The sequence below is a fragment of the Lynx canadensis genome, chromosome B3 (assembly GCF_007474595.2).
Source record: "Lynx canadensis isolate LIC74 chromosome B3, mLynCan4.pri.v2, whole genome shotgun sequence".
Lineage (NCBI taxonomy): Eukaryota > Metazoa > Chordata > Mammalia > Carnivora > Felidae > Lynx > Lynx canadensis.
The window spans coordinates 31,197,616-31,221,201 of record NC_044308.2 but is presented as its reverse complement, the minus strand read 5'-3'; the positions used below and the strand labels follow the sequence as shown (position 1 = coordinate 31,221,201).

General features: G+C 57.9%; 1 protein-coding gene across 1 annotated transcript; it reads left to right on the top strand.

The window, feature by feature from the left end:
* The first annotated feature begins 4,927 nt into the window (after nt 1-4,927).
* CSK (C-terminal Src kinase) lies at nt 4,928-23,288 on the top strand. The gene is made up of 13 exons (XM_030317696.1): nt 4,928-5,263; nt 18,201-18,280; nt 18,622-18,735; nt 18,858-18,970; nt 19,346-19,565; nt 20,424-20,517; nt 20,704-20,769; nt 20,853-20,952; nt 21,054-21,144; nt 21,605-21,678; nt 21,774-21,969; nt 22,082-22,168; nt 22,432-23,288. The coding sequence occupies exons 2-13, from the start codon at nt 18,266-18,268 to the stop codon at nt 22,612-22,614; spliced, it is 1,353 nt and encodes a 450-aa protein (XP_030173556.1). The 5' UTR covers nt 4,928-5,263; nt 18,201-18,265; the 3' UTR covers nt 22,615-23,288.
* Nucleotides 23,289-23,586: the final 298 nt, after the last annotated feature.

Genomic DNA, 23,586 nt, shown 5'->3' with positions numbered 1-23,586 from the left:
GCGGTCTGTGAGTTCAAGCCCCGCGTCGGGCTCTGGGCTGATGGCTCGGAGCCTGGAGCCTGTTTCCGATTCTGTGTCTCCCTCTCTCTCTGCCCCTGCCCCGTTCATGCTCTGTCTCTCTCTGTCTCAAAAATAAATAAAACATTAAAAAAAAATTTTAAATCAGGCAGCCCAGTACCTGTGACCTTTGCGGTCAGGGGACTGGCCAGTTAACCCCTGTATAGCGGGGGAGGACCTGTGTGTGGGTGGACTCAGGTCACAAGAGTGGGGTCCTCCAACTCCCCAGCGGCCTTTCAGTTGGCCAAAGCCACAAAGCCACCAAACTGCCACCACCAAGACTTCTACCACCATCATGTCAGAAACAAAGACTAACTTCCTAGGACATTTCCCTTGAGCAAACTGGTACCGTGAAAGGAAGAGACCTTAATCTGACATCAGCAATGCTTGTGCATAGTAAGTGCTCAGTAAATTTTAGCTGTCATCATCAGTAATGATAATGAAGTGCCTGGCACATAGTAGGTGCTCGGTAGTTCTCTGGTCCCAGGGGGTCACCAGTTGGAGGCAATCGGCAGCCACCTCCCCTCATCCTCAGGGCCTACACTTTTGCACAAGGAGTCAGACCTGTAGGAGACCCCCAAATGTAGCCCTTCAGCACATAGGTGGGGAAACTGAGGCCTAGACAGGGAGGACTTGCCCAAAGTCGCAAGCAAGATCTGTCCCTAGAGCCTGGGTTTCCCAGGCCAGCACCTCATCCTCATGATAAACTCTGCAGCCCAAGGATGGAGGTTTTCAACGTGTGACACCTCTAGATTCAAGTGGACACTGCTTACTCTCAAGGACAGCTTTGTAAGGGTGGGAGTTCAGGTTCAGGCACAAGGGCTTATCTGGAAAGCCAAGGCTTCAGGCCTACATGAGGCAGGTGCAGCTTTGTGACTTGATGGAGCCCATGGAAGCCTGCTCCCCTGTGGGTCAGGAAGGGAAAGAGGCCACAGGAGAGGCCCATCCTGGTCCCTGGTTCCCTGAGCTTCTAGCAGCTATGGATATCAGCTTGGCCATCCGGCCAAGCAGCCCCTGGCTTTGAGATATCAGAGGCCACTGTGGCTTCTTGCTTTCTCCTGGTTTCTGCCCTTCTCTAGGTACTCCCAGCCGCTGCCATTGGTCTGGTCTCCCTGGTCACTTTCCCTCAAGCCCCCCGTCTACTGCTTCCACCCCTCAACCCAGCCCTCGGGTCTGCGAGACCCTGCAGCAGGGCAGTGGCATTCACACCAGGCCTGAGTGACCCCAAAGCCATGCCTTTTCCACCTGGTCTCATTGCTGCCCAGGTGTCCCCAGGTGCTATTTCCTGTTGGTGCCACTCGGCCTCTTTCCCAGTGACCTCCCCTTCCACCTTCCACAGCCTCCTTCTGGAGGAGGCTCATTCCCCAAGGGCCTAGCAGGACCTCCCCAGTGGGGGTGGTGATGACAAGGCCGAAGCATATTCCCGAAGCAGGAGGCCACCTGAGGTGCTGTCAAGCAAGGGCAGCTGCTCACAGTCAGCTTGGCCTGAGCACCTGCTCCGCAGGAAGTGCAAGGGGACTTTGCTGGAAATCTGCCTTTAATCTTGGCTTCCTGTTTTCTGCCCTGTGGGACCGCCCAGAAGTTCTGAGTTTCAAACTATTTCACACCAGCTTCTCTAAACTGTCATCTCAGAGCAAAGAGGCTGGGGGAGGGGAGGAGGCAGGACGGAGGGAAGAGAGACCCTTCCCTTCCCAAGGGACCGACCCTGGGAACACAGCAAAGTCCGCCCATAAAGGTGGTTAAGCTCTGGACTTCTGGCAACCAATGACCTACCCATCTGTGCATAGCGCTGGTCTAGCTCATACTGTTCAGTGCAGCCCGAAGTCCTGACCTCCACCCTCCACATCCAGGAGTCTCCAGCCTCTCTTCTCTGGACTCCCTCCAGGGTGGCAACAAGTAGCCCATCCTGGGACAGCTAGCAGGAGCCTCCCTGGCTATTTGCCCAGATGCTCCAGCCACACCCAAAGATCAGGCCTGCTTTCTCCTGTGGCCTTACTCCCCACAAACAGCACCTAAACAAGAGCTGTCCCATGGCTCACCTTTGTCCACAGGAGCCCAAGCCCATCACCACTGGCTCCCCATTGGCCATATAATAAAATCCAAACTCATGTCATAAAACACCTGGCCCCCAAGGGCCCCCAGGATCTGACCCCTTCCCTGAATACCTCCCTCCCCGACCTGCAGGCCTCACCACCTTGGCCTCCTGACTGTTCCTGAAGCTGCCGAGCCTGTGTGCCTGGCTCCCGTAGCCTGCGCTCCTCCATCCAGAATTCACTGCCTTCCTGCCACAGTGTCTGATCGCCCTGTTTGTTTATCCTGCTGGGCAAGAACCGCGGTGGCCTTGCCTACACCTTCATCTCCAGCATCCAGGACGGCGGCTAGCACTTAGTAGGTGCTCAATAAGTGTTTGTTGAGTGAGTCTGTGAATGAATAAGTGACTGAACATTGACTGGCTCTTCCACTAGAGAGGACACCTAGTAGGGCAGAGTACTTATTGATCTGCCTCCTGGGCCTAGGGTTCAGGGAAGTTAAAACACGTATTTCACTGTGCTATGGAGAGGTGGAGCCAGGATTCAAATGCAACTCTGTTTGACTCCAAAGTTCACACTCCTTGCCACAGCAAACCAGGGGAAGAAGTCAAATGTGTTGGAGGCAAACGAAGATGGGTCGGTAACCAAACTGGGACAGGAATTAGAGCATTTCCCCCAAATGCCCACAGTCCCTTCCCCTTTTGCCAGCCGACTCCATCAGAGGAGGGGAGATGTCAACTTCTCCCTTTCAGAAGCCTTTGCAGAGCTATTGAAGGGCCTTCCTTTAGGCTGAGAGAAGGCCCCATCAGGCACTATTTTATCATTCCATCTTGACCTCAGAGGAAAGAAAGGGAAACCAACTGAGCTGAGAACCCTCCCCAACCCCACCCCTAGAGCTGTTATCTTGCTGAATCTGCAGCATCTCTCATGAGCAGAAGTATATTTTGAGCCTGATGTTACAAAAGAGGAAACTGAGCTCAGAGACCTTAAGTAACTAGCCCAAGGTCACACAGCTAGTAAGTGGCCCAGCTGAGATTGAACTTTGAGATCTGAACCCCCAATCCATGCTTTTTTTTGCATTACACCATAGCAATCTCTGGGACCTGATGTCTCCTCAAAGGGTAGGAGTGGGACTACTTCTTCCCTCCTTTGAGGAGCTAGTCCCTCACTGGGAAGCTGGCCCAGGGGTGCACTGCGTCACAGAGCCAGCCTGTGGTTTGTCTGGGGAGTCACACCCAACTCCTGCTCCTGACATTTGAGGCTCTATGCAAACTGCAGCCACACTCTCTCCAGCCCACTCTCCGACGGGCCCGTTACTGTCCCTCCCATTCCGTAGGTCTGGGTGGACTAGCCTTTGTCAGGATACCTCATTTCCCCCACCAGACAGTGCCCCTCCTCTCTGCCCACCCAGCCCCGTCCCTAAGAAGTGCCTCGATGCCTCCGACCTACACCCGAGTCTCTGGTCTCTCCTCCATCACTAACCTCCCCCACACCACCGCCACACACACACACACACACACACACACACACACACACACACACACGGTCTGCTCCTGCAGCTGAGAGCAGACCACTTCCCTGCTCCTCATTAACCATGATATGTAACAGTGATACTTAACTGAGGGCTGATCAGGTGCCAGCCGCTGCATACTAAGCACCTTAGATGAATTAACTCATTTCCTCATCACAGAACCTTAAGAAATTGGTGCTATTATTTTCCCCATTTGGTAACCATAGGACAGAGTTTAAATAGCTTTCCCAAGGTCACAAAGCTACTGACGACTTCCTCATTGCCTCCAGGCTGAAAACAAAGCGCAAGAAAGTCCCACAAAGTTCTTTGGATCTCTCTCGTCCCTGCACCTTGCAGGGACCCCGTCTCCCACCACTCTCCTGAGGCCACACCGCAATTTGCAGCCATACTGAGCTATTTTCAGTTCCCAGAGCCGTCAAGGCTCTCACCATTCTCTGCCTTTGTTCATGCAGTTCTCCTGCCTGGGGTCCCAGTTCTATGAAGTCTTCCCATTAGCCCTCTCCTCTTTTCTGCTTTCTGTGGACCTTGTACACCATGTCTCCACGTTTATCAGTTGTTTCTTTGCACTTGTGTGTTGGCCTGTGAGTTATCCCACGGAGAACTCCCTGACAGTAACCAAGTGGCCCAACTCGTAGACTTCAGAGCCCGTCACGCTGTCAGAGCCAGGAAATGTTTTTGAATGAATGCTTACTGCTGCGAAGGAGGCCCACTCTCCACAAAGAGATCCGAGGAGACAGGCCCAGGTCAGGCCTCAATTGCTGCTACATCGGGGGAGTCTGCGCCCAGAGAAAGCTCGGAGCAGGCTCCACGGCGGCCGGGTCAGCCCTCTGGGAGGGACCTTGGGGAGACTTCAGCGCTGGCCGGCAGGTGGGGGCAGGGCGTGGGCGCGGACACACCCCCCGCAGTGCCCCCGGCGCCCGGCAGGGGGCGCCGCTCCTCCGGCCCACGCCCCGCCGCGCGCCGGGCAGGCCCCCCTCGCGCAGGCGCGCTGCCGCGGGCGGAGGATCCGGGCCGCGCTTCCTCTCGCCAGGCCTGCGAGCTTCCTCCCAGCGGAGCCCCGGGCAAACGGAGCTTGGCCGCCGCCGCAGACACCGCCGCCGTCCTCCCGCTCCCGCCCCACCCCGCACCCTGCCCGGGGGGCCTGCCGGGGTGGGGTCCGAGCGGGGCGACTGCCCGGCCGCGCCGCCGTCGGGGCCGTCCCCCGGCCAGCCGTCCCTCCCGCCCCAGCCAGCCTGTGGCCGCCAGAGCCTCCGGGGCGTGGAGCTCGGGGAGCCCCCGCGGCCCCCGATCCAGCGTCCGGGGCAGCCCCCCGGCAGCCGGCGCGACGTTCCAAACTCGAACCTCGGTGGCGGCGTTCGGAAGCGGAACTCTGCCGGGGCCGCGCCGGCTACATTGTTTCCTCCCCCCGACTCCCTCCCGCCCCCCTTCCCCCGCCTTTCTTCCCTCCCCGACCCGGGCCGCGCGGCCATCCCCCTGCCTCTGTCTGGCCGTCCCTCCTCCCCCTCTTTTCGCACCAATACCTCTTTGTACCGCACCCCCCGGGGACCCCTGCGCCCCTCCCCTCCCCCCTGGCCGCATGGACCGTCCCGCAGGCCGCTGATGCTGCCCGCAGCGAGGTGGCCCGGACCGCAGTGCCCCGAGAGAGGTGAGTGCCTGGAGGGCCTGGAGGAGGTGGGCGTCCAAGTGCTTCTCGAGGGGATGAGGGTGGAGGTCGCGCGTCCCGCTTCTGTTGCTTCCGTTGCAGCTGCGGTCACGTCCACTCCCATCCCCCACCTCCCTTACCCCCTCCTTCCCGGGTTCGAATTCTCCCGGGAGTCGATGTCAGCCCGACTGGGAGGGGAGCTCACCAGGGAGGTACTGCCCTGTGAGCCCCACAGACTTGTCTCAGGCCACTCCGAGTCTGTCCCCTCCTTTCCCCGCCGTGTTGGGGCTGGCTGGAGCCTGGAAGGAGGGGCAGCATGGGCCAGGGCCCTGGAGAGTGGGCACTTTGCCATTCCCTGCCCGGGCCCTCCCTGCAGGTTCCCTGGCCTGCCTTATCCTGCACCTTCCCTCATCCCCCCACTGAGAGGAGCCGGCTGGCTCTATGAAGTCCAGGGCCCAGCCACCTCCCTGGAGCCAGCCAGAGGTTGAGCCTGTCTGCCTCCCAGAAGACAAGGCCTAAGCCAAGGGACCTGTGACCCTTGGGTGGGGAGACTGGGCAGGGCCTCTGTGTGGGTGGACGTGACACTGGGCATCAGGACCATGCTCCCACCTCCTGGCAGCCTAGTCAACTCATTCTCCCAGGCTTCTCAGGGCCCAGGCCAGGTGTCAGGAAGAGGCGTGTCCAGCCACCAGATTCTTGGAGCTTAACTGGGGGTTCACCTCCCCTCCCATTTTGTGGACCAGGGTACTGAAGCTCAAAGGGGGAAGTTGCTACCTTAGGCCTCTAGCAGGGCCGGGCTGTCTGTCCTCTGCTCTACAGAGCTGGACTCCTGTGGATGGAGGGAAACCAAGCAGGGACCTTCACCCACCAAGGACCCAGGCCCCCAGCCTGACCCAAGGGACTTTGTGGGGTGAACACGTGCTTCCCTGCAGAGGGCTTCCGGCCCCAGCTCTGCCTGGGTCTGGGCTCAGGCAGCATCAGCACTGCCCATGGGATTTCCCCTTGGTGCCTGAGGCTGGGTCCCACTGACAGGATGTGGTGGGAGAGGGGCACCTTGTCTGGTGTGGCCCTGGCGCTAAGTTGAAACAACCTGGTAGTCAGTCCTGACCCAAGCCTCCCACACATGTGGTCTAGCTGGCACAGAAGCAGCCAAGTTCAGAACATGAATGGGATCCAGATGGGGAAGGTGAGAGCCCTGTTTCCACAGCCTTGGCATAGGAGCATTGTCAGAGTGGGGACACCCAGGGGGCCTGTTCGAGCCCCCCACACTTTGGTGATCCCAGTGTCTTTTCTTGGAGGGGCCCCAGCAGGAACAGGGCAAAGGCAGCAGGAGGAAGGTTGGGAGTGTGGCAGGATCCTCTTGCTCCCTGGAGGGATAGGAGGTTCCTTGGAGGATGCTGAGCTGTGTCTGGGCCCCCTTGGGGCCGCTGGTGGTTTCGTCCTGTTCAGGACGCTGCTCTTGATGTAGGGTTTTTTAACGGTTGCCCCAACATGCTTGGTGGAAGGGACCCAGATGTGGTGGGCCTGAGAGACTCCCGTCACCCAGCCCCCCACCCAGCCCTAACTTCCTTTGCAGCCTGAGGGCCTGGGGGCCTGGGGCTGAGGCCTGACTGTTGGGCACTTTATACCAACCGTGAGCTGTGTGGGTGCAGCTCCAGGGTCCCAAGGCCTTTGTAGAAAAGGGTTCTGGCTTCAGGCTAGCACATGTGCAGAGATGTGTTTTTTATCTGGTGAGCCTAGTGCCTTCCTCCCTCTCAGAAGTGGCTGCTCTTTTCTCTGTGTTGGGTCAGGGGCAAGGAAGGACCAGATGACAGTCTCCGGGGCCACTGCCGAGGGCACCAGGCCCCAAGAGGTTGAGCTACCATTGAGCAGCCCAGAGTACAGGCAGGGGCTGAGGCCCAGGATACACAGTGTGATCCAGCCACCCAAACAAGCTGCCAGCTGGCCTGATTGGGCAGAACGGCCTGCGTCCAGTTCTGGGCCCTACCTTTTGAGGCATTTGAAAGCCTTGACACATAGTCCCCAAAGAAAGAGGTGTTCGGTCTGGGAAAGAGAAGGTAGGGAGAGACCCTGAGGTGCCTGAGGGGCTGTTCCATATCAGAAAGGCCATCCCACGGTAGATGATGTTCCAGACATCAGGGCCAGAGCTGGGGGCCACATGGGTCCCAGGGAACCAAGTCTGATCTCATGGGAAAACTACATACGGATTACTTTCTTAATGCATAAAGTAACAAAGCAGCACTATAGGAAGACTTAGAAAACAAAACAGAAATCACAATTTCTTCACCAGCAGTGACCGTTTGCATTTTAGAGTTCCCTGCCTGTCTCTTCCTGATTCCACCCCCCCCCCCCACTTCATCTCTGTTGTCATTTGAGTATGCGCGCCATGACACCTTTTTTCGCTCATTCTGTGTTTCTGGGCATTTTCTCAGTCTGTGTAACTTCACCTCTAAGAAGCTACACCGCATTCCAAGTAGCTCTGCTGCAGCAGCGTCGCCCAAACCCTCGTACTAAGCGCGCGCATTGTTGTTCCCATCTGTCGCTGGTATAGCTGTTGTTACTACAGGCCCCAAAGCAGCCTGGGGTATTGGAAAGAGTGGGCAGCTTGGCACCCATCCGATGTTCCCCGCCCAGTTGCGCGATTTAGGCCAGCACGGAGGGGCCTTGGACAGGTCACCCTCTGAGATGGGGTTCTTTTATGTACACAAAAGGATGGCTTTACCTGGGCCAGACGGGAATCTGAGGAGAGTGTGCATGAACTAACCGAAGTACTTAGAACGTACCTGGTGCAGCCCCGGGCCCCCAATAAGCACTTTGTAAGGGGAGGTTAGCGTTCACAGGGGACCCAAGTGCAGGCTGCCTTAACGTGTGGGGATGACACCTGGGCCAGAGTTGGCTGGTGGGTCCACCCAGCAGGGCGAGGCTTTGCCCATGGAACCCTTCTGAAACTCTCTGTTCCTGAGGTACTGGGCTATGGTTGGGCATGGACCTGACCCTGGGAAGATGGGCTGCTGGTTGGTTTCTGGGGCCTGACCCTCCCCATCCCCCTTTGCCAGCACCAGAGCTGACCGGACAAGGTCTATCCTCTGAGAAACCGGCCGCTGCCTGCCCCTGGTTTCGGCTGCTTCCTAGGCCACCCCTGAATTCCCCCCAGTGGAGACAGAGGCCTACTTTCCCTGGGAAAACCAAAATTTGGGCAAGGAGCCCAGGCATCCTGAGCCCCAACCCAGGGACAGCATGCCAGCCTCGTCTCCCTACCCTTTCCCAGTGGTGGGGGGAAGGGAAGAAAACTGGAGGTGGGGGTAGGGCAGGGATTCCAGTCTCCCAGATGGGAGTTGGAAGGGAACATGGATGGTCCACAAATCACTGGGAAAGTTTCGTGCATTAGCGGCCTCCTCTTCGGCAGGTGTTCCGGGTCTGACCTGAGCACACCCCCTGCTTCCCCTTGTTCTGCTTCTGTGGAGACCAGAGTAACTGGGAATACCCTCCTGGGGCCACCCCATGGGCAGTAGGAGGAAATCAGTCTCAACCTGGCACTCCTGGGCCTAAGAGACCATAGCCCCAGATGACCCTAAGGCAGCCCGATACTCACGGGAGGCCCTCCCCCAGGTGAGCCATTCAATACAGAGATCCCCAGGCACATGACCTCAGATTCTAGCCACTAGACTTTTGCCTGTGGAATGTCTCCCTCCCCTGTCTTGGCTCAGGGGAAGTGGGCATTACAACTGCCCTCCTGTCCCACAGTTTGGGCTGGGATGAGGTCACAGGGTGGGGTCCCCTGCAAGATGCTGGCCTGGCTGGGGCAAACCCTTTGGGTGTTTCTCATTCCCCCCTGCCTTGGTTGGGGACAGGATGGGTGGAGGAACAGGCTGCCCCCCATGCCAGGCAGGGAGCACTGCCTCCCTTCCTCCTCTCCTGTGGGTCCCTTCATTCGAGGGCTGGAAATAGAATCCGCTAAGTAATGATTAAAGTCAAATTCAGACCTAAAAATAAAGAGCTGGTGAAGGAAGAGCTAGTGTGCTCCCTGTGTGGCTGAGGGGAGAAGTGAGCAGGGCGAGGCTAGCTTCAGAGGCCAAGCCCCTGCTTCCCAGGAGAGGCCAGAGCCCACTGGGGGATCAGGAGTCCTCCACCAACCGGGGGGCGTCTGTCTTATCGGCATGATGCAGCCTGCACCAATCAGGCAGGCTGGCAGGACCAGGGAGAGAATCTCATTTTTCCTGTGGGGAGACTGAGGCCCAGAAGGGGAAATGTTTTGTCCAGCCACTGTCCCGGAACACCCCTTGGCAGCCCCCCAGGGACCTGAGGGCCCCACACAGCCTAGCTTGCCCTTTCTGCCTGCTCAGTTTCTCTTCCTGGTTTTGAGGTACTGTGATGAGAGGAGCTTCTCATCACACACTAGCTGTGTACGCCTCAGCGGGGCTGGGCCTCCAACCGCAGCTTCCCTCCGTCCCCCTGCTCCCCCCCACACCCGCCCCTTCCGTGTGATCTGGGCCCAGAGCTGCAGGAACAAGCAGAAGAGAGGCGCCCCCCTGCCTGTGCTGCTCTCTGCACAGTTGGAAGCCTTGTGGGCGGGTGAGAACCTGGGTGTCATCTGACGCCTGCCCACCCTGGCTGTTGCTTCTCGGCCCTGTCCAGCCCCACACCTGGTCTTTACCCAGGCCCCGTCATCCTATGCTGTCATCCTGTGCTGTCCACGCTGCAGGGAGACTGGAGGGCAGAATGAAGAAAACCCTGAGAGCCCCCCTGCTGGCCAGTAGAGACGCAGAGAGGAGTCAGGGGAGGCCTGTGGTTCCACTTCCTGGCAGGGCTGGTGGGAGCTCGGAAGCCGGGGAGCTGCGTAGGCTGCAGCAGCCAGGAGGGCTTCCTAGAAGGGAAAGGCCATGAAAATCAAGAAGTGTTTGAGTTCCTCGCTTGGAGCTTCTGCCTTCCCTAGAGTTGTTGGCTTCTCTAGTTGCTTTGTGGCTATGGACAGACTGTTGGCCTCTCTGTGCGATGCAGGGTATGGCAGACGAGCAAGGATTGGGCACCCATGTAACTTCTGCTTCCCAGAGCAGGAGGGCCAAGCTCTAGGCAGACCTGCCTTCAGCCGCCCGCTCTCACCTAGCTGCCCTTTTTCCGAGTGTCATCCGTCCTACCCAAGGAAAGGCTGGAGGTTTCTCTCTTGACCAAGTTCAGACAGATCTTAGTTCAAATCCCTGCTCTACCCCTTGAAAGGTGGGTGTCCTGTCAGCCTGGTTCCTCCTCTATCAGAGATCAACAGTAAAACTTCACGGGGGTTTTTGAGGATTAAGTAAGTAACATAGGGTTGGGTCAGTGGGCTCTCATCCCATACTTTCATTTTTACAGCCCATCCTGCTAGGGGAGGAGGTTCCTCCCTCAGGTGGGTAGCAAGACTGGAAGTCCTTCGCGTTGGGCCCCCATAGCTTTACCTTCTGAGTTCTGTGTTCTGTGGGTCCCAGTTCTGAGATGGAGAGACCAAGAATCTGGGGGCCAAAGTTGTTAGTTCATGGGCCTCTGGCCTGTAATGTGTATAGGAGGCTTCAAGGTAGGGGCCAACACTCATCATTTTTTTTTATCGTTTTTATTTATTTTGGGGGGAGGGGGGAGTCAGAGACAGAGTGCTAGTTGGGGAGGGGCAGAGAGAGAGGGATACACAGAATCTGAAGCAGGCTTCAGGCTCTGAGCTGTCAGCACAGAGCCCAACGCAGGACTCAAACCCACGAACCGTGAGATCATGACCTGAGCCAAAGTCGGACGCTTAACCGACTGAGCCACCCAGGGGCCCCTAACACTCATCATTGTTAAGTGTCTGTTGGAGGTCAGTGCTGAGAGGCTATACGTAAATGTAGGCAAATGGACACGCCAAGGCTATAGCCTGTGCTGGGGGCAGGAGAACAGAGGCCTGTGTTAGGGCCCTGGGGAAGCCCCAAGTCCCTGCTGCCCAGTGCATGTAGGTAATTAGGCTCCTGAGCGGTAATTAGAAACCTTTCTGGGCCAGGAGTGTCAGCCTCAGGCCGCAGTGGTGCCTGGGGGAGGAGGCTCCCCATTAGCCTTCTGTGACTCCAGCCCCCACCTCTCCCAAACCACTAGATGGGATTTCCGGTCCCACAAGCCACTAGAGGCAGGAAAAAGCCAGTGAGTTGCTGTAATTTAGTTTTAAACATTTGTCAGCCGTTAAACTCACCCCTACCCTTGGGGCAGGGGTGCTGAAGGCTGAGGGAGGCCCGTGGCTGGCAGAGGGAGGGTCAGGCAGCACACTCTGGAGTCGAAGTGGGGCCATCCTTTCAGCCCTTTCCTGACCCCCAGGAGGTTTAGGCATCTCCAAGGGTCTTGTGCCCAATTCTGCAGTGCCTGACCCTGAGACGTGCAGTGGGTATGCTGAGCGCTCTGGACTGCCTGCCTGGGTCAGTGGGAGCCCTCCAGCCCCACAGCCTGGTGTGTGGCAGGGGGTGGGAGGGGGAGAGCATCACAGTGCCTTCAGCCCAAGTGTCCTTTGCAGAACTAGAGGTGGGGCTGATTTTACTGCTGCCAAACCAGCCTGACTGCTGGCGGTGCCCCACCCTCCTCAGGTGCACTGCTCTTTCAGAGGGGCGTGCCCACATCGGAAATTCAGTTTTACTTATTATCTGTCCTGTGACCGATCAGAACTTCCGGGCTGGTTCAGAGCCTATGTGGACCCCCACCCTGAGCCTTTTTCTGCCTTAATTAACTCCCTCCGTATCCCAGTTTTGGAAGCTTAATTCTGGTCTGGTCTAGCACACCCCCCTCCCAATTGCTTTCACTGAAATCCTCCCACTTCCCCTCCCCTTCTTTCTGGAAGCCTTCCCGGGTTGCCCCTGTCTCTCCTGTCTGTTGGGTCACTGAGCATACCTGGCCGTGATCGTCTGGTAGCCAAGAGGACAGAAGCAGGACTGCATTTTGGTGGTGGCCCTGGGCCGGGCACAGAAGAGAGACAGATGAGTGGAGTTCTCAGAGCCCCCTGGCGTCTCATGGGCCCTTTCCTCCTCCTGTCCATCCTGGCCCACCAAGCAAGGGGCTGATTGCACAGGGAGGCTCTTGAAACACTGGCTCAAAGAATGAGAAGGCATAGTGAACATGCCTGTTGCTCTGGTGGCCACCCCTGCCCCCCCCAGACACTCCAGCTGGGTCCTGTGGCAGGACCGAAGTCTCTGGGGGCCACAGGGTCCCTTGTGCACTTCCCTTTTCGGTGGGTATTTTTAGATGGGTGTAAACAGTTACTGAAGGCTCCCACGCCCCATTAGGCAGTGGAGTTTTGGTGAGGGGGGCAGGGCAAGGAGCCCCTTGACCTGCCCCGGCCTTGGACACATGATAGACTGTGAGGGCTACAGCTGCCCCCAGGGCAGGGAAAGGGCAACCGAGGAGTTTCTGGGCTCCCAGTTCTCCTTTCTTCTCCCCTCCCCACCAGCCTGGGCGACCAAGAAAGGCCTGCCTGAGGCTGCAGCCGCTGACCTCAGTGCTTGGGCATAATGCCCGGCCTGTTCCCGGGACCCCGGCACAAGGACTGCTGGGAGCAGGGTTTGGGGCAGGAAGTCAGAGTGAAACGCTGACTTCACAGAGTTCCAAGCCCCCTGTCCCCTAGTCCTCTGTGGGTGTGGTGACAGCTGCTGTCCCTTTGGGGTTAAATATAGTCCCGTCAGTTATGGGACCTCGGTGTGATGCAGCCGGCCTTGCTTCCTCCTTTCCTTTGTTGGTTCATTCATTCATTCAGCACTCATTCACTGAGCTGCCACTCTGGGCTCAGCCCTTGCTGGGGACATGAGTCAGCTCCCGGCCTTCCCCCTGCAGAGCTCCCAGGCCAGGATCAGTGAGTTTCTCACTGGAGCGCAGGGATGTGTGAGAGGCTGCAGAGGCCTGGAGCAGCCAGCACAGCCGGGGAACTAAGGAATGCTCCTGGCAGGGGTGGTTTTCAAAAAGTGAGTTATTTTCAATCTTCCTTTTAGGGGGAAGTTAGTAATAGATACATGTGGTTTAAAAAAAAAAAAAATCAAGAAGGACAAAATAGCAAATGCACCGTAAAAGTAATTTTCCCTTAAACTTGACTCCCCCCTTCCTACCCCAGAGGCAACTGCTGTTGCCCGTTTTCTCTTTCAAAGATAATCTGTGCATGTCTGAGTTACAGAATGACTTGTGTGTCCCCTTAAAAAACACAACTTTTAACATAACATGGAAGATGGGTGTCCTGCCCCTTGCCTTTTGTCACAGCCTTTAAACGTGGAGTGTTCCAAACCTACTAAAAAGCTGAAGTAGGGGCCCCAGGCCAGCTCAGTCAGTAGAGCACGCGACCCTTGATCCCGGGATTGCGAGTTCGAGCCCCACGTTGGGGGTAGGGAAGACTTAACAAAAACACAATAATAATAAAAGAAAAGGCTGAAATAATAGTATAACGAATACCCATGTATCCTTTACCCAGATTCACCAAGTCTTAACATTTTGCTGTGCTCGGTACCTCTTTTGTATACCTACACATGTGAGTATATGTGGTTTTTTGCCAGTTTGAGCATTAGCGTGAGCATCATCTTTCATTTCTAAGTACTTGAGCGTGCACCTCTTACATAATCACAGCACCATGATCACACTTAAGAAAATTAACATTAAAATTCCATAATATTACCTAACATTTCCATTTTCCTAACTGTCCTCAAATGATTTTTATAGCTACTATTTTTTCCCTCTGAGCCAGAATCCAGTTCAGGATCATTCATTGAATCTTGTTGTCATGTTCCTTTCTCCTTTTTTTCCAGCTTTACTGAGGTGTAACTGACTTAAGATGTTGCATAAGTTTAAGGTGTGCAGTGTGGTGATTTGGTGTACCTGTATTGCTAACCAGTTAACCACAGTAAGGTTAGTTAACACCTCCTTCACCTCACATGAATACCATTTTGTTGTTTTGTCCCATTTCTTTAGTGTTCTGTTTAATCTAGAACATTCCCCAGCCTCTGTTTGTTTGTTTTGTCTTTTGCGACATTTACTTCAAGAGTCCTAGCCAGTTGCTGGGGCTGTGCCTGACTGCACCTTCCTGATGTGAGTCGTGTTAGCCGGCTCTGCCAGAATACCGCCCAGGGACCCTGTGCCCTCCTCCGTTCGTCGTAGCAGGGGGCGCTCCACTCTGTGTTGTTCCTCTCACTGTGGGTGATGCTTATTAATTCGATCGCATGGTTAACAAGGTGTCTGTCAGACCTACCTGTTGTGCAGGTGCTTTTCCTTTCGATTAATCTGCGGAGTGGTCTTTGGAAGCCGTGTCACTGTCTCGCTCCCCCCAGCAGCTTTTCCTTCGGCGACTTGAACTGGGGGGTGCTCTGTGTCAGCACCTGAAACTCTGTTTGGGCCCTGTCACCGCTGGAATTTTCGTTACGTTTTAGGGATATCGGGCCATTTATTACTTGATCCCTTACTGATGAACATGAAAGGTTGTCTCCCAGTCTCTTGCTACCACAAACGGTTCCACAGGGATTTTTAGGCACATGTGAAACAGAAGCGATTCCTCAACTGCATCCCGGAGGTTGAGAGGAGGTCCTTGGGCAAAGAAGAGAGAAAGAGTAGAGAGGGAGCAATAGGCAGGGAGGTGGAAACAGCAGGTGGGACACAGGTCTGGCGGAGGTGCTGGAGAGCCAGCAAGTCCCAGAAAAGCCAGGTGACTCCCCCAAGGTCACACACACAGCAAATTGGTGGCAGAGCCAGGACCAGGACTCAGAGCCTCTGACTCCACAAAGTAGCTTGAAAGCAGGTTCACATAACCCAGAAAGGACCCCTGTGTGCCCGGCCCAGGCCAGACTAGAAGCCTAGATTCCTTATGGTTCCTCCAGCCCTTCTGGCTCTTAGTCTCTAACCTGGAGAAGGATGGCCCCTGGACCCTCGGGGCCTTAAGGAGGGAGATTACTGAGCCACCCTGGGCTTGTGACTTCACCAGAGAGGAGCTGTCAGAGAGAGCCCACGGCTTGCAGTGGGCTCCCGGCAGCTCCAGTCCTCAGAGCAGCCCCAGGTGTTGCAGGGTTATCACTACCCCAGTGCAGGGATGGAAAAACTGGTCCCAAAGTCATTGCCAGTAGAAAAGGGGAGAGGAGTCAGTTCCTCCCCCTGCTTTCCCGATCTGTGGTTGTCATAGCCCAGCCCCTCAAGGAAGCCCCGCCCCCAACCACTCTAGGTGGGCTCGTCCCCACTCTGGGCACCGCTTGCTTCTCTTCTGCCCTGCATTGTCCTTTTTCTAGGCCAATGTGGCCCCGGGACATGGTGCTCCCAGGGCATGGTGCAGGGGCTCAGGCATCTGACACCTGAGCAGAGCAGGATGCTTACTGGAGGTATAAACCTCAGGCAAGGCCACTTTGCCTCTTGACCTCGCTCAGGGTCCTCATAGGTAAGATGAGGGTAAGAATAGCGTCAGTTGTTAGAGGATTTGATGAGCCATTACGTGCCAAGGGCAGGGCCTGGCACAGAATAAGTGCTCAGAAAACAGGGCCTGTTATTATTTTTATTATTATCATCAAGTCAGTGGGGAGGCGGCAGCAGCAGCTGCAGGCCGGGAAGGGAGTGTTTGCAAACTGACAGCAGGGAGGGTGACTAACGGTGCCACAGTCTCCACACCCTCTGTGGTGGCGTAGTGGTGGCGAGTTTGGAGGGGGGGGTGGGGTGGGGAGAGGAGGCATGGGAATGTGGAAAGCTAGCAGAGCCCGTGTTCAGAAATCCTGAAGGTCGAGGACCCAGCCAACCCCAGTGGAACCCTGTCGCCTGTAGCCGTGTGACTTCACACAAGGTGTTCAACCTTGTGAGCCTCAGTTTCCGCTTTTATAGAACGGGGGTAAGACAAGCTCACAGCTCACCACCGCTTGTGGAGCCCAGCGGGTGGTTCCTGACCCCAGCCCAGTCACCTGAACGTGTTTGATGGTGGGGGGAGGTGTCTAGGCTCAGCCTTGGTGGGCTCCCGTCTCCCTGTGCTGACAGCAGAGGTTGACGGGCTGGCGTCCGGGGATAAGAAGCACTGTGTACCCTGGGAGGAAGGGAAGCCGTTTTGTCTGGAGGAGAGGGAGGGGGTTTATGGCAAGCCCTGTGCCAGACCCTCCCAGTCCAGGGCTCTCCTTCTCTCCCTCCACAGCCTGCTTGCAGGGGAGGCCGGCCTTTCAGGGCGAGGGATCTGAGGCTCAGAAGGGTTGAGTCATTCTTCTGAGTTGCACACTCCACAGAGCCAGGTCTGCCTGACTTGAAGCAGGAGTGAGGCCTGGGAGTGGTGGTGGCACTCCCTGGCTTCTGCTCTCCTCAGCCGCGCGCTTCTTGGCTGAGGTCCCCAGAAGCAAACCCCGGTTCCTCACATTGTCATTTGAAGCTCCTGCCACCCTGCAGGGTTTATGCCAGGCAGGCCCACCTCCAAACCGTCCCCTGACAGCAGACTGGTAGGGTGCTCAGATGGTCAGGGTCTGCTTCCCACCCTCCCTCCCCACGAGCTTGCAGCCAGGCCAGTTCCTCACGGCTGTCCCTGTCTGCCTGGACACCCTTGCTCAGCTGTCACACCAAGGAGGGGCGCCTTCTCCGGCCAGCCTTCTTGCCGTCTAAGCCCTCCACTCTTTAGGGCTCGGCTCTGGGGCTCCAAGAAACCCGCCTACACCCCGCAGGCCTTGCCTCACACCCCAACCCCTCTAAGATGTGTGCATGCTGGCGTCTCTTCCCACTGCCTGGCCTGGGGAAGGTGGTATTACAGCCGGCCCTAGACCTGGTCCATCCTGTCAAATGAGCCTGGGAACAGGGCTCATGGAGTTCTTCTTCTAACACACTGTACACACGGAGAAGTCACTGGCCCTGTCTACACCTCAGTTGCCTCAGTTTCCCCATCTGTAAAAAGAGAACAGGAGCCCTAGCCTGTCTACTTCCTGAGACAGGTACACAAGGGCTCTGGGCTTTGGGAAAATGCCAGCAGTCCAGGGAGCTTGGAGCAGGGGGCGCAAAGTATGTGCGGGACGGATTGGCTTACTGCCCTTGGGGTATGCATTGGCTGGGGTAGCTTTTTTGGAGGGGCTTGACTGTATTGAAGTAAACCTACACACCAAAAAGTGCACCAATCATAAAGGTGCCACAGAGCGAACCCCCCTCCCCCACTCCCAGTCACGCCGCCCCCTCCCGAGGGCACTCGCCATGGTGCACCGTGGATGTGGCATATGCATTGTGAACGGGGTCACACGGTCTGTCCTCTTCAGTCTGGTGTCTCGGTTACTACTACTCGGGAGTTTGTCCTTGTGCTCTTGAACATCCACGTCCACTGCTATGCGGCGCCCCACTCGTGACCGTGCCACAGTTTACCCATCTGACTCTTGATGGGCATCTGGGCAGTTCCCAGCGTGAGGTTGGTTACAGTCATCCTGCGTGAGCGCTCTCGTGCCCATCTCAGAGGACACCAGCCCTGTTTTCTCTTGTGGGTGCACCTAGATGTGGGGCGACTGGGATGTACATTTGGCTGTAGACGTACTGCCCGGGCACGTTTTTATAGGCAGAGGAACTATGAGGCCCACAGAGAACAAGTGACTTTCCCAGGTTGCACTGCACCTTCCCCAGGTTCACACAGCTGCCCTGGGCTCCCTTCCCCCACAGACCACATAAGTCACATCCGGGCCTGGGGCTCGTGGGGTGGGTGGCACTGGTGCTGCTCACCTCTGAGCTTCCTTTGCCTGTGTTGGCCATTCAGTTGGGCTGTGAGGCCCCTGTGGGCTTAGGGTCGGTGACCCCTCTGTCCCTGAGGATCCTCTGCCTTTGTGCTCCTGCTTCCTCCCTATCCAGTGCGCTCAGCCTGCTGAGACTGGAGAGGATGGCCCTGGCCCAGCTTCCGGCTCTGGGGGCCTTTGGTACCTGTTCACATTGCTGCAGGGAAGGAGTGGGAGCTCCGTGAGTCGGGGAGACCGGCTCCTCACACCCCTCCCCAATCTTCCCTTTCTCCCTGCAGCTCTCATGGTACCAAGTGACAGGTTGGCCTTCCTGTGACACGGGGACGCCAGATCTTCTGAGAAGATGTCAGCAATACAGGTACCATGGGGGCAGGGGTCTAGGGCAGTTGAGGGGGTGCTGAGAAGAAGAGAGAGAATGAGGGCTCACATAGACCTGCTCCCCTTTTCCCAACCCTGGCTTTCAACAAGGGAAGATTCTAGGGTGCGCTGTTAGACCCAGGACCCTGAAGATGGGAATACAGATCTGGGAGAGATGGGGGAATCTCAGCTGGAAGGCCCCCCGAGTTCTCATGGGGAGGAGCACCTCACTCAGGCTCACAGAGGCCAACCAGGAGGCTGTGACTTCAAGAGTGGGTGGGCAAGTGGGTGGAGGTGGGCCCCGGGCTGCATCCACCCGCCCACCTGCCCCCTGCCCCGCAGGCCGCCTGGCCGTCCGGTACAGAATGTATTGCCAAGTACAACTTCCACGGCACTGCCGAGCAGGACCTTCCCTTCTGCAAAGGAGACGTGCTCACCATTGTGGCCGTCACCAAGGTAATGAGGGACCTCACGTGCCCACACCTACCCCCTCCCACCTCCGGGTATTCCTGCTGGGTCCGGGCTCCCCTGCAGGGTACGGTGGGCCTGAGAGTGTGTCTGGGCTCCCATCTCCCCAGGACCCAAACTGGTACAAAGCCAAGAACAAGGTGGGCCGTGAGGGCATCATCCCAGCCAACTACGTCCAGAAGCGGGAGGGTGTGAAGGCAGGCACCAAGCTCAGCCTCATGCCGTGAGTACTGCTGAGGAGCAGTTGGGGTCTCCCAGTCTGGGGAGGAAAGACGACAAGAAGGCCTGGTTCCCCTAGAAGACTCACAAAAACAGAGGCAAGAGTGGGGGCGGGGGGGAAATGTGTGAAGGCTTCTCAAGATGAGGGGAAGGGTGTGGGTACTGGACCTCAAAGGCGGGGGGCAGGCCCAGGAGGAGGACTGAAGGAAGAAGGGTGGGAGGCAGGACATAAGGGCCTCTGATACCTGACTGAGCCGGTGGGGGCCGTGGTGCGGTGTCAGCCAGAGCCGGGGACCTTCAGAAAGTGGAGCCCGGCAGATGTGTGGGGCAGGGGTCAGTACCCTTGAGCCACCACGAGCCCTGGCCTGGCCTCCCGCAGCTGGTTCCATGGCAAGATCACACGGGAGCAGGCAGAGCGGCTGCTGTGCCCACCGGAGACAGGTCTGTTCCTGGTGCGGGAGAGCACCAACTACCCCGGGGACTACACGCTGTGCGTGAGCTGTGACGGCAAGGTGGAGCACTACCGCATCATGTACCACGCCAGCAAGCTGAGCATTGACGAGGAGGTGTACTTCGAGAATCTCATGCAGCTGGTGGAGGTGAGCCAGGGCACCCGGCACAGCACCACCGCTTCTGGCCACGTGGCCTCGGCACATGCAGCCTCTGAGAGCCTGTGTTTCCTCACGCCTTGATGAAGCACCTGCTACGATGCCACCACAGGGAGAGTGGCACTGTCCCCACTTCACAGGCCGGGAAACAAAGGGTCAGAGCAGTTAAGGGACCTGCTTTGGGTCACATGGTTATAAATTAGAGGTGCCAGGACTAGAATCTGAGTCTGTCTAATCCCAGAACTCGGCCTCTTTCCAGGCAGTCCGAACTACATGCCCAAGTATGTGTATGTAAGCATGTCCTCATGAGCTACACCTTGATGGCTAGGGTCTGCCAGGCTCCTACACCTACATGGATGTGCCCACGTGTCCCTGCAACTCCCAAGGCCCACTCTGCTAGCCCTGTTCAGGCCACAGCTCGCTTCTGGTAGCCCCAGAAGTCTCCCAGTGTCTCCTGCGTGCACTCTCAGCTCCCTTCCCCCTGCTAGACTGGCTTGGCCTGTGGCTGGGAGGGTCCTTGCCACATCTGGCTAGAGGCTAGTGTATGTATGGACTGAGCCAGGGCTTACCTTCTGCCTCGGGATGCTGGTGAGGCCCGGAGTGGTAGCAGCAGCCCGCTATCCGTCCAGCACCTGGATGTGAGGTGGCATGGGAAATGGGTCAGGGATCTGAGTCTGGGCCGCCCTCGTCCCTTCCCCTGTGGGAAATGAGGAGCCCTCCCAGCGCAAAGCCGCTCCAGGCTGGGTGGGATCGGCCTCCGCCGCCCTCTGGTGGTCAGAGCCGGGCAGTGCATGTGAGCTGTTGGCGCTCGGTGGGCTGGCCCTCGAGTGCCTGTCCTGCCCTCCACAGCACTACACCTCAGACGCAGATGGACTCTGTACTCGTCTCATCAAGCCAAAAGTCATGGAGGGCACGGTGGCAGCCCAGGATGAGTTCTTCCGCAGTGAGTGCCATCCCTGCCCCCAGTCCTCACTGGCCTGCCTGCCTCCTCCCACCCGGGCTCCCTGGCACTGCCCCCATCCCAGAGGCTCTGGATACCTCCAGGGCACTCCACACACGTAGTCCCGCCTGTGTCTGCCGTGGGCCCTGCCCTGGCTTGACCTCTCACCGACACCCTTCCCCCCACCAGGCGGCTGGGCACTGAACATGAAGGACCTGAAGCTGCTCCAGACCATTGGGAAGGGGGAGTTTGGAGGTGAGCGGGAGGGGGTGGCAGCCCTGGGAGGGCCAAGGGCCCGTGGAGAGTCTGGGGGACAAGCTCCAACCTTCCTCCCCCAGATGTGATGCTCGGTGATTACCGAGGGAACAAAGTTGCTGTCAAGTGCATTAAAAACGACGCCACCGCCCAGGCCTTCCTGGCTGAAGCCTCGGTCATGACGTGAGTCGGGGCCGAGGGTGGGTGCGGAGGTCACCTCCCCGGGATGGGGAAGAGATGGGGAGGATTGACTGGCAGGCTCTGAGCACGCCATCCTGCCCTAGGCAACTTCGGCATAGCAACCTGGTACAGCTCCTGGGCGTGATCGTGGAAGAGAAGGGCGGGCTCTACATCGTCACTGAGTATATGGCCAAGGTGTGCACCTGCCCCGAGATCCCATCCCCACTCCGGAGCTGAACACTTGGGCTTTCCAACTGCCCCAAACCCCTCACCACGTCCTCTGGTCCCTGCTCCCCCAGGCCCCTCTCCACAGCTGAGCTCTGAAGTCACCAGGCAGGGCTCAGCTTTTGTCCTGACTCATCATTTATTCCCTATGACCTTGGACAAGTTGTGTCACCTCTCCAAGCCTCAATTTCCTCATCTGTGAAGTGGAGATCGTAACACAGTTTACCTTAGAGATTTATGCATGAAAACTGCTGAGTGCAGTGTCCAGCTTATAGAATCTGATATTCAGAAGTGATACCCCAACCCCTCCTTGCTCCTTCCCTCCCCTTGTATATCCCTCAAGTGCTTACTCAGCCCCAGCCCACGATGCCAGAGGGCTGGAGGGCAAGTCTGACCTGTGGGGCCGGTTGGTCTGTCTGTCCCGCCCCAGGGAAGCCTAGTGGACTATCTGAGGTCGAGAGGTCGGTCGGTGCTGGGCGGAGACTGTCTCCTCAAGTTCTCACTGTGAGTGAAGCAGCACCCTTTGGGGGGGCGGGGGGCGGACCCCGTGCTGCCGTGGGAGCCCTGTCTGAGGGGACATGTGGCTGGGTCTGTCCCAGAGATGTCTGTGAGGCCATGGAATACCTGGAGGGCAACAACTTCGTGCACCGGGATCTGGCTGCCCGCAACGTGCTGGTGTCTGAGGACAACGTGGCCAAGGTCAGCGACTTTGGCCTCACCAAGGAGGCCTCCAGCACCCAGGACACGGGCAAGCTACCAGTCAAGTGGACAGCCCCAGAGGCCCTGAGAGAGAAGGTGAAGCGGGCCTCTCCCCAGAGCCTGAGGAGCGGTGGACGGGAGTCCTGGGTCACCCCTTCCCCCCACAGCCTCCCAGGGTCTGACACTGCTTCTCCCATCTACGTGGCAGAAATTCTCCACGAAGTCTGACGTGTGGAGCTTCGGAATCCTTCTCTGGGAAATCTACTCCTTTGGGCGAGTGCCTTACCCAAGAATTGTGAGTTGGGCGCTGGGGCCAGGGCATGGCTGGGGCTGAGGGTGAGGCTTAGAACAAGGGAGGGGGTGGCAGGGGAGGGGGCCCTTTCCGGGCCCTGCCTCCCATTCTGAGGCCTAGAAGCCACAGGCCTGCCCTTGGGACCTTCCAGGTGACCTCCTGGGCCAGGCTCTGAGGCCCAGGTCTGAAAGGGATCCCCGAAGCTGAGTAGGGGTCCTCTTGGGGGTGAGGCCCCGTGTGGACTTATACCACCCACCCGCCCACAGCCCCTGAAGGACGTCGTCCCTCGGGTGGAGAAGGGCTACAAGATGGACGCCCCGGACGGCTGCCCGCCCGCGGTCTACGAGGTCATGAAGAGCTGCTGGCACCTGGACGCCGCCACGCGGCCCTCCTTCCTGCAGCTCCGGGAGCAGCTCGAGCACATCAAAACCCATGAGCTGCACCTGTGACCGCCAGCCGCCGCCCAGGTCTCGGGCCTGCGGGGACTGAACCTGGATAGATTGTGGACCCGGTGCCCCCACTTGCCGGGCCCGAGCCTGAACTGAGCCCAGCGGGCTCTGACCCAGCCTGCGCCCCCTCTGGCCTCCCAGAGACCCTGCCTGGGCCTGGCACCTTTTCTCATGGACCCACCTGTGGGGCTCAGGAGCCCCACTGAAGGGGCCAAGAAGGGAGGGGGCTGAGGAGCGTGAGGCAGACGCCCCCCGTACCGCGGTCAGGCTCCCCCTGGCCTCCCATCTCTCGCCTTCTTAGAGTTTTATCCCTTTCCTTTTTTGAGATTTTTTTCCTGCGTGTTTATTTTTTATTATTTTTCAAGATAAGGAGAAAGAAAGTACCCAGCAAATGGGCATTTTACAAGAAGTACGAATCTTATTTTTCCTGTCCTGCCCACGAGGGTTGGGGAGACCAGGCCCCTCTCTGGGGACCCATCGCCCCAGCCTTGTTCCCCATTCCGTGTGCCGTGTCCCGTGTCGCCTCGGTCGCCCGTGTTTGCGCTTGACCATGTTGCACTGTTTGCATGCGCCCGAGGCAGACGTCTGTCAGGGGCTTGGAGTTCGTTCATGTGCCGCTGCCGCCCACCCACCTGCCTTGTGAGATGGAATCGTAATAAACCACTCCATGAGGACTCCGCTGCCCGGCCTCGGCGCTTCCTCCGCCGAGCCTGCCCGTCCCGCCCGGCCCCCTGTCCCCGTGCCATCTTGTCCATCCCCCTGTCTCTGTGAGCGGGGCTGTGCTTGCCCTGGGAGTGGAGGGGGGTGGGGAGCACGGCCGGGAGATGTAGCCGCCGCTTTGTGTCAGCTGCACGAGCGAGTGTCCTGTGTCTGCCGTGGGGGAGCTGTCGCCACCCGCCCTCCCCCACCGTCCTGCTGGGACCCAGTCCACAGGGTAAGGTCTGAGGGTCCCAGCCACCTTGGCTGCCACGT

Coding starts and splice junctions, on each gene's coding strand:
- CSK (XM_030317696.1), top strand. Junction 18,736..18,857: donor CCATTGTGGCCGTCACCAAG/GTAATGAGGGAC, acceptor CCATCTCCCCAG/GACCCAAACTGGTACAAAGC. Junction 19,566..20,423: donor ATCTCATGCAGCTGGTGGAG/GTGAGCCAGGGC, acceptor TGCCCTCCACAG/CACTACACCTCAGACGCAGA.